Source organism: Lactuca sativa, chromosome 9 (assembly GCF_002870075.4).
Source record: "Lactuca sativa cultivar Salinas chromosome 9, Lsat_Salinas_v11, whole genome shotgun sequence".
NCBI lineage: Eukaryota > Viridiplantae > Streptophyta > Magnoliopsida > Asterales > Asteraceae > Lactuca > Lactuca sativa.
The window spans coordinates 34412102-34422337 of NC_056631.2; the positions used below are offsets into that span (position 1 = coordinate 34412102).

General features: G+C 37.8%; 2 protein-coding genes across 5 annotated transcripts; one reads left to right on the forward strand and one right to left on the reverse strand.

Annotated features, from left to right (window-relative positions):
- Positions 1–3177, reverse strand: LOC111879362 (putative late blight resistance protein homolog R1A-10). The gene has a single exon (XM_023875801.3). The coding sequence runs from the start codon at positions 2979–2981 to the stop codon at positions 300–302; it is 2682 nt and encodes an 893-aa protein (XP_023731569.1). The 5' UTR covers positions 2982–3177; the 3' UTR covers positions 1–299.
- A 372-nt stretch (positions 3178–3549) lies between these two features.
- Positions 3550–5892, forward strand: LOC111879449 (uncharacterized). Of its 4 annotated transcripts, XM_023875923.3 has the most exons (4): positions 3550–3785; positions 4560–4954; positions 5030–5523; positions 5604–5892. In XM_023875923.3, exons 2-4 carry the CDS (start codon positions 4573–4575, stop codon positions 5874–5876), a joined length of 1149 nt encoding a protein of 382 aa, XP_023731691.1. In that variant the 5' UTR covers positions 3550–3785; positions 4560–4572; the 3' UTR covers positions 5877–5892. The 4 variants fall into 4 exon arrangements, with proteins under 4 accessions (XP_023731691.1, XP_023731690.1, XP_023731688.1 ...); XM_023875922.3 differs by having other exon boundaries at positions 3550–4023; positions 4560–5523; XM_023875920.3 differs by having other exon boundaries at positions 3551–3785; positions 4506–5523.
- The last annotated feature ends 4344 nt before the right edge of the window (positions 5893–10236 follow it).

Consider the following 10236-nt stretch of genomic DNA (forward strand, 5'->3'; position numbering starts at 1 on the left):
GATTCCGTTTCAAATGTCTGAAACCCTTTGATTGCTCCTCAAAGCTCGATGATTAGAATTACGAACAAACCTTAATAAATTGTTTCCTTGTTTTTATTAGGTGGCTAGCTTTAATTCTGTAATAAAAGCCAAATCATCAAGTTAACCGGGTATACGGTCTTTATGAGGTAAAATGGTCATGATATTAGATATTGTAAAATGTAAAATGGTCATGATAGTAGATATTGTAAAATTGTCTATGCAATCGCCTTATTATTGCTATAAGAAAGAGCTGAATACAGCCATGATATAATTAAAAATTATTCATAATAAGGGTCTCCCTCAAAGAAAACTTCCTGTGGAGCAGTGTCTACGAACTTGACATGGATGTCATAGTTTCCCATTTCACGTTGCTTTTCTTGAATTTCATTAACAGACCTGAGTACCAAAGAGTTTGAGTCATCAATCTCAATATGCTCAAGTGTAGAGATGTCTCCTATTTCTAGTGGAATTTCCTTCAGATTTTTGCATGTTCTCACCTCTAGTTTCCTCAGCTGGGGGAAGTTCATGCTAGAGGCTTCCCATAAATGGATGTTCAGATTCTCTAATTTCAGGAATTTTAGTTTGCGAAACTGCTCATCACCAGTAACCCACTGATTTCCCTCAAACGAAGAGTCTAGTAACTTGAGAACCTCAAGCTTAGTTAAGAATCGAATCTTTGACATATAAGTCCAAGGAAGACGTAACCCTTTTAAAGTAAGCTTTTTCAAGGTTTCTGGCAACCTGACTGGATTCACTAGAGGTGATGGATTATCCATGTACTCCACGTCCAACGCTTCAAGATGAGTTAACAAGGCAAAGTTAAGGAATGCATGATCTCTGAATGTCCCAGAAACAGAACATGCAAGTTTCTTTATATTCGGAAAAGATCGCATCAAATTTTGATCTCCAACAGCTAATCTTACCCTTGACAGGGTTTGCAAGTTGCATAATACATAAGAACGGGAATCAATAGAGATGGTCCTTTCACTCCATAAATGCCTAAGATCCACCATATTCTCCATATTTAGATCCATGGAATCAAAAACCTCCCCTTTCAGAATGAGAGTTTGAAGGTTCCAGAGATTGCGAACTGAGAATGAGTAGTCGTGGTTCGGGCGCCAAACTGCTAGGTACCTTAAATGAATTAGTATGAATATGTCACTGAGATCGGCCAACCGAATATTTAGTATATCCAACACCCTAAGTAGCAAAAAGGAAGGAACCCACCTTGTACTTTCAAATCTAATGGATTGGTGAGTGTTAAAAAAACACAAAACTGATCGCATGTGTGTGGTACAATCATGTGAATTATATATCTCACCTAAAACTTTATAATCTGCGAATAGACGGTGGTGTTGCTCCTTTATGCTGGAAGTAAAATAAGATGAACGATAGCCATATGAGAGATCTATTTTCTTAATAAAGAACTTCTCTTCAGAAGCTTTTATCAAGCATAGCTCTCTCAAAATATCATGCATACGACATGACTTGATTCCACCATCAGACCTTCTATTGACAACAATCAACAGATTTCTGTCAACAAGATCCATGAGGTAATCCTCAGCTTGTTCCTCCAAGCTTCTTTCAGCTGATTCTTTAATAAACCCTTCAGCCATCCATAAGCGGATCAACCTCCATACTTGGATTTCACAGTCTTCCGGAAAGCCGCCAGCATAGAGAAAGCAATTTCTCAAATGACGTGGTAGATGGTCATAACTAAGAGCTAGTGTATCTAAGCATCCTTTAGGGTCCTCGACAATGTGTGAACTCACACTTTCAGCAACTTTCTCCCACATATCTTTACTCTTCTCTCCGTTTTCCAATACACCTGCCATCACAACCAATGCAAGTGGCAATCCTCCACACTTTTTAGCTATATGTTTCCCTGCTTCAATCAAACTTTCAGGGCAATCATATCCCCTAAAAGTCTTCTTATGCAACAGCTCCCAACTTTTCTCTTCGTTTAAACATTGTAGATGGTGAGCAAAACCGCTTGCAAGCCTTGCATGGCATGCAACTTCTGTAACTCGAGTGGTTATCAAGATTCTACTTCCAGTCTTATCATCTGGAAAATAGAGTCTCAGATCATCCCATGCTGTGGCACTCCACACATCATCAATCACAATCAAATATTTCCTACCCTTTAAGCTCTTGTACACCATTTCACAGAGTTTAAATTCAGTAGTTTCTTCATGAACAGGTTTGCCAATTGATGCCAATAATTCTATCAACAGATCTCGTTTTGCATAAGTTTCAGAAACAGTAATCCACCCACGTACGCCAAAATAGTATACAACATACGGATCATTGAATATTTTGGTAGCTAAAGTTGTCTTACCTACTCCGCCCATACCCACAATCGAGATGAAGTCTAGATGCTTTCCGTCTCTGGTAAGTCTGTCCATTATTGACAGTGCATCATCATCGAAGCCCACAATGACTTGTTCATGTTGATGCTCTGTTTCACATGGGTTCACTTTGTGGAACGAAGTTTCAGAAACTTGTGAGCTACTTTCACTTTGAGAGTACTCCACATGGTGCTGGATAGTATTATTATGATGACTCATCTCTTCCCCGATAGATTTTAAGTCTTCCAAAACATCTTTAAGGTGCAGGGGGCAATCAACGACATTAGAACGCATACTAATGAAGAATAAATTCTGCTTGAGGATGGCAGTGGATATGAATGTATCAATAATGTTTTCTGCTTTGTGTGCTACATCCATAAGTCTTCTTTTCCAGTTAATTTCAATCTCGTCAACCTCACGGAATGGCTCTTCATCATTGTTGATCATGTTATTGAAACCAGATTCAATAAGGTAGTCAAGTTCCTCATAAAATAGTTGGATTTCTAACATTCTGGCTTGGATCAGTCGGTTGCTTGCAATCAATTTGTTACTGCTATCGTAAATTAACCTCTTCAAGTTCCCTAAGAACACATCCAGTCTTGTGATTGCCATTTCTCAAGTCTGCTATTGTGATTTGTGAAGAAGATAGGTTTAGATGAGTGGAGACTTGTTGATTTCAATCAAGTTGCGAGGGTGGTGAATGTCATTGGTTCTGACTTACGTAGGGACTTGGACTGTAGTTACATTGGAATGATCATTATTTGGAATGGCTCTTCTGCCTGTCCTTTTGTCATACGAGTATTTTGTCTAATCGAATGATACTTTCAATAAATTAAGTTTAATAAATATACAGTTATTATAAGAAAAAAAAAAAAGGTTTTATTTATAGAACTATATATATTGAACTTCTGTAGAGTTTTATGAATTACAAGAAAAAAAAAATATTAGAGTTAATTGTATGAGAACTGGAATGAAGTGTTTAAGAAAGGAATTTTTGACTATTTAATGTAGTCTTCTAGATTTTTAATGAAAAAATTGTCTTCTCAACTAACAATAAATAGTCTTTAAGGCATATATTCAAATGTCATTTTCTTCGTTTTATCAAAATCAAAACTTTTAATAGACATTAATAATCAAAGATGAATTATTAATAGCATTGAAGGCTCCATACCCCATGCCCATATCTGATCCTATCCGAACCGTTGTCCTCTACCCGCTCGATTCAAAACGAAACGCCTCTCTCATCTTTTTTCAATACAGTCAATGTGGAGCTGATTTCGCGGGGTTTTCTTTCGCCATCGAATCACACGGCGATTCCTCCGATTTACAACCATCTGCTATGATTTCTACGCCATTCAAAAACTATAAGAAGGATCATCTTATCGCAGAAGCAAGCAATCGGTCAACTACAGTAGAGTAAGATCGTTTTCTTCCAACTCCTTTTTGCGTTTATGGCGATCGATTCCTTTCGTAGTTTATAATTCATGTTATGTACATAGAAGAAAGAAACTCCACCTCCTGACGCGTCGAATCAAAGTAGCTTCCTAGGTCCCCTTTCTATTTGTTGATTTCTTTGCTTGCTTTTTAACGTTCTCTTCCTTTCTGGTCTCCATTTCTCTGTTTTGTTGGATCTCGTTTCATGATCATTACGCAGGTAAGTATTATTTTCTACGCTTTAGTTTATTTAGACCTTAGATTATTTGAATTTGTTTTTCCAAAATGTTCATTTCGTCTATCTGTGTTTGATCTTGATCGGTTTCTACTTTCTAGATTCATTGCCCTCCTTCAGGTTGTTGCTTTAAAAGAGAAATCACTATTATAAAGGAGTTATTGCAAGTTTTATATATGTTTTTTAGATAGATATACGTAATGCATCAATAGTTGCACATAAGACCACTGTAGCATTTGAATAACTAAATATGAGATGCAGTGTTCATGATAAATGTTTTCTTGTTAACTATGGATTTCAACAGCTCCAAATTAAAAGAATCCTTTGGTGCCTGGTATCTGCTACAGTATTGAACTTGAATCCAGTTAATTGATTATCTTGTTGTTGTTTCTTTAGCATCTCAAGCTATGTGCTATGCTAAATCTCTATGATGTCGATATAATGAACACATACATAAAACTTATCAGATTTTTTCACATAAGACATCCACTGAGACCCTTTCTTGCAACATCTTCCATCAGCCAGCATGAATGAATGAAGACACAAAAACGGGAACAGAAAACCTCAAAAGGGGTGAAGGAGAAAGCTCCATCTTTACAAGAAAACAGGAATAGAGAACCTACAGAATGTTCTAAAATGGGAAACCGGTTACATGTTAGCAAACATCATGAAAGAAAAACAAGTGCCATGGCTTACAAGAACCAGAGGTCAGAAAGTATTGTACATGAAGTTGGTGATCTTGTGAAACACAGTAGCAATCTGCCTAGCTATCTCCAGTGTGGGGGCAAAACTGGAAATATCCAAGAAAAAACTTTTGATTTTGGAGTTCTTGACTGGAACCTTCTACAAAACTGGAAGTCCAACACAAACTGCAATACAAAACCATCAATCTCCATCAATAATCCTGCACAAAAAAGTAAATCACCTAATTTACAAGCTCTTCTACAGCTTAGAATGAAGAATGATATTCCTTTCTTCAAACTTATGGCAGATAGCTCCAATAACACTCTAGTTGCCACTGTGAAAAAGTTACCATCTGGGAAAGACGATTCAAGTTTGACTTACACATTCTACTCTGTTCATGAAACCAAGAACAAGATTGTTGGGCATATGAAGATTTCTAGTTCTTATCATGCTGAGTTTAGTGGACTAGAAAGAGACTTATTTGTGGAAAGAGAATCAGTATTGTATGATCCTGATCTTGGTCAATCCGAGCTTGCTGCCATTGTTGTCAAGAACACAAGTAAAGAAAAGTATGGAGGTTTAGGGAGATCAAAAAGCACAGTGGTTGTTCTTCCTGGAGATATTCATACATTGCCAAAAAGTGGAAAACCTTCTTCTTTGATTAACAGATGGAAATCTGGTGGAGCTTGTGATTGTGGAGGGTGGGATATTGGTTGTGAGCTAAAAGTTCTTACTAATCAGAGTGAATCAACTGAAATTGTAAATCCATCTACCTCAGATCATATCGATCTTTGTTATCAGGTATTTTTTTTTCTTATATTAGCAATGTGCTTCTTTTCTTCTATTTTTTTTTTATAATTTGTAAATGATTATATTTTCAGGGAATGGGGAACAACAATTGTGCTTTTAGTTTGGCTTCACTTGAGAATGGTGTTTACTCAGTGGAATACAATGCATCAATATCTTTGTTGCAAGTATTCTCCATTTGTGTTGCAGTTGTAAGTAGCCAAAAATTAACTCATATTTTCCAAGTTAATCATTTTCAAGATGTATTTGATTTCAGTAAATCCATAATTACAAGACATCGGAACGTCAAAAGTCAAACCATTGTACATAATAAAATACCACCTGTCTCACCGATTGGGAGGCTATGAATATATTTTTTATTTATCACTTTTGGTTTAATATGGTATGCTTGAAATTTTGAAAATACGACTAGCTTCTGCCATTTTATGCTTGAAGATACTGGCAAATGTTAATAGAAATAAGAGTGTCGGTTTGAATAGAACCTATCAATTTTAAGGAGACAACTTCATTAAATCGAAATTACGCTCATAACTTGTTCCTTGTAGGCTAATGAAACTCTTTTAAGAGGGTGGTATCAATTTTGTTTCGTTGTTAAGGTTATTAGTTTTATGTGACGAATATCCTGCCGAATTGGGGTAAAAAAGGATTTTATGGAAATTGTTTAAGACCTATGGGGTGGTTACTAACTTACTAGTGTTCGTAATTGGTTTGGGGAACTTTTACCATGGCTTTTGATACAACAAATTGTTTCCACTTATTAACTCATGTAACCCATATTACAATTAAAAAATTAAATATGTTACGACAATAAAACAAAACTTATCAACTTTAATCAAGGTTGTAAAAAATGTTCAACATTAGCTAGTTGGTGGACTCGTTTTAGGGATTAATTGGCTAGACGAGATTTAGTCAAAGGATTAATCAAAGATCATAAATTGTTAATTCTATTAAATATGACTTCTATGATAACAATATTGTTAATAACGTTAATATTATAACAAAGTAGGTTAATATGATTAATACAACATTAATTATTTCTTAAATATTTTTTATTAAGACAACTTTTTCAAAATGTTAAAAATCCGTTGTTTTCTACTATTTCATTCATTATGTAGGCAGTGATTAATTACTAGGTGTATTCTAGTCGGTTGGGTAGCACTTATGGACTAATCGGAAATTAATCAGGACCTAGTCGAGATATTTACAATACTGCATTTAATAAATATGGTTTAACATCGTCAGTTACTTTTTTATATTGCAAATCCCTCTCCATGCGGACGAGTTGTAGGGGTTTGTGGGTGGTATGCGAGTAATCAACACTTGAATCACTAGAACATATCATTATTTCAAAAATTCAGTTCTACAAGGAGAACTAGAACACAAAGATCAACTCTCTTTAAAGGAGAACGAAATCGAATACATGTTACAATAATCTCATTCTAATTTACACAATGCCTCACAACAACCCTCACCTATTATACTCTCAATCCTAGCAAAAGATGAGAAAACTGATGAATTAATCTGGAATAAAAGTGTAACGACCCAATTTTCAAAAGAAAATTTTCATTTTTAAATAATCAAAACATTTCCAATAAACCACAGAATCTCAAGAACAATTGTTTTCAAATTCATAACATCAACAATTTTATTTCAAATATCAAAGTGTCCCATAAAAACGCCTGAGAGAGTGCATGACGCGCCATCAAACCTTGTTCTTGCCCTTAGGCTCAAAAGTACCTGAATCAATTAAACAAACTTTAAGCTAATGCTTAGTGAGTTCCTCAAAGCATACCCCACACAATCCACATAATCACATAATCCATATTAGCTATAAAAGCTACATAAACCATATAAGTCATGCATACAACATATAGGGATGCCCTGGAAACCCTCTAGGGTCTTAATCCGGGTGCCTCAGGAACCCCCCGAGGTCTTAGCCTAAGGATGCCCTGGAAACCCTCCAGGGTCTTACTCCGGGTGCCTCGGAACCCCCCCCCCCCTCCAAGGTTTTAGCCCAAGGATGCCCTGGAAACCCTCTAGGGTCTTACACCCAAATGACTAAGGAATCCCCCGAGGTCTTTACTAAGGATACCTTGGAAACCCTTCAAGGTCTTACACATAAGTGCCTGGGGAACCCCCCGAGGTCTTTACTAAGGATGCCTTGGAAACCCTCCAAGGTCTTACACATAAGTGCCTCGGGAAGCCCCCAAGGTCTTTCATGCGAGTATCACAAATAACTAGCATACTACATATCCCATAACCAACTAGCATATCACATAACAAATAATGGGCCGACCTTGATGCCTTAGACCCATTGGTATGGTGAGGAGACTCACCTCTAAAAATGTTGAACTGATAAGATAAGATCAAATAAGTCCCAACACATAGCTCCAACTCAACTGCCTACAATCATCATGTGACTAGCTTGTCAAAATCCTGAAATACCATAAATACCCTTATGGTCAAACTTGGTCAACCATGGTCAAAGTCAAGGTCAATAGTCCATGTTGACCCGACTCGTGGAGTGCATCTAGCAACTCATCGAGTTCCTCCAGTGTTCCGAAAACCGGGGAAAACCCTAACCAACTTGCCGAGTTACTCGTCATATCGAAAATGGGAAAAACTTGATCCAACTCGTCGAGTTATCTTATCAACTCGTCGAGTTTACTCTGCAGACCGAAAACGAGAAAACCCGATCCAACTCGTCGAGTTGTTGGTGCTACTCGTCGAGTTTTCCCTTATCTCAACATAACCAGTCCCTTCCAGTCGAATCCAAACCTCCAAACTACAGATCCAGTCCCTTAAGACCGAAATACCACGTAAAGTTGCAAACTTTATGTGCATGCATGGCCTCAAATGGCTAAAACACTAAAGATAGGGTTCATACAATGTTTATGTAACATCCCAAGATTTTCCATTTATAGTCCCTAGGAATGGAAGGGTGAAGCCATGAAAAGTCTAAGGGCTAAGTTGAAATTTTGGGACCAGGAGGAGTACGTCGCGCGTACATAAGGGTACGCTGAGCGTACTAGGCACGCCCTAGTACGTTGGGTGTACACTTGTGTACGCTGGGCGTACTCATATCAGAAGGAAAACCTAATATTTAGGGTTTGGGGGCTATATAAGCAACATTATGAGCACAAAACCCTCCCTTACCCCAACCTCTACTGCTTAGAGTCGTTTTCCCCAAACCCTAGTCATTTCCTTGAGTGTTTGAGCTTTTTGAGTATTTCTTGAGTGTTTTAAGAAGAAGGTGTTGCATCAAGGAGTTGGAGAAGAAGATCAAGCTTGTAGATCTGAAGTTGGTTTGTGCCCTAAAAGCTCCAGAAGGTAAAAAGCTTGGAGCTTTATACTTGTATGAGATAGATCTAGTCATTTTAGCTTTATGGAAGCATTCTTGTCCCAAAAGTCCCAAAATGGTGCATGTTATGATTTGAACGAAATGAGCTGTCCTTTCAGACCTTAGAGGAGGTCCTAAGTGATAAAAATGGTGTCCCAATAGCTAGATTTGTCTCATGCATGAAGTAGGAAGGTCATCATGGATTAAGACCATGTGTTAAGAACTTTTTGGACGTCCAAAGTGATAAAGTTCAAGACTTTATATTCCTATAGCATATTTGGTCGATGGATCTGGAGTTTGGGCTTAAGTGCTTAAGCCATTAAGCACTTATTAGGGTGTTGGTGAAACCCCACGTATGCCCAACGTAAATCCAGTACGCCCAACATCTTGAGTCAACCACCCCGATGGTGGTCAACATCAGGACGAGTACACCCAGCGTACCAGAGGAATACGCCCCGCGTACGTCCTCTGTTTGGCCTTTGACAATTGGGCTTCAGGTTTTGGGTTGTTTATGGACTAGTTGGATTTGTGCCTTTGCTGGACTTTATGAATATAATGTTTTGGGCCATGTTTTGATAATGGATCTTGGAATTAGGCCCAATTAGGGAGTTGGGCCCAATTTGGTAAATTGGGCCAATAATGGGCTTTGCATAAGGACTTTCAAGGTTATGGACTTGGCATTGGGCCTTGACCCAATAAAAAGAATGGACATAATGGATTGTGTAGACCTTTAGTCAAGATTGTTATGTTGTGTACTGACTTGGTATTGATTATGTGATAGTTCGTGATTTCCGGTGAGACAGCGATCAAAGGTTTCAGTACTTCGACACTACTTGCGAGGTGAGTTATCCTCACTATATGAACAGGGTCTAAGGCACCAAGGTCAACCCTCTATCGGATTTGTATCCGGGTATTCGCTTGATATGTTTATTGATCTGCTAGATCTGCATCCTGGTAGTTAGGATGGTATTATGTTAGTGACCTGGTTTAGGTTGGTATCCTGGTATATAGGATGATGCTATGTCAGTGACTGGTTAGGTCGGTATCCTGGTTATAGGATGGTTACTGTGTTAGTGATCTGTTAGATCAGTATGATTATATGTTATATAGATGCCAGCATATGATATTTATGTGCACATGATTGTTTGATTGGTATGGGGGTTGGGTTGAGGCGGGTACTGCTTCGTGCTGTTGGCCAACATACCCAAGGCGGACCAGATAAACTGCAGGCCCAGGAGGGCACATAGTCAGGCCTAGGGCTGTTCACTATTTAGATAAAACCGAATTGTCCAATTGGACAATTTGGTTTGGATATTCGGATTTTTGGATTGGTTTTCAATAAAACCGAATTATTATTTTGGATTTAG

Coding starts and splice junctions, on each gene's coding strand:
- LOC111879362 (XM_023875801.3), bottom strand. CDS start 2,981: ATGGCAATCACAAGACTGGATGTGTTCTTAGGGAACTTGAAGAGGTTA.
- LOC111879449 (XM_023875922.3), top strand. CDS start 4,573: ATGAAGACACAAAAACGGGAACAGAAAACCTCAAAAGGGGTGAAGGAG. Junction 5,524..5,603: donor ATATCGATCTTTGTTATCAG/GTATTTTTTTTT, acceptor TTATATTTTCAG/GGAATGGGGAACAACAATTG.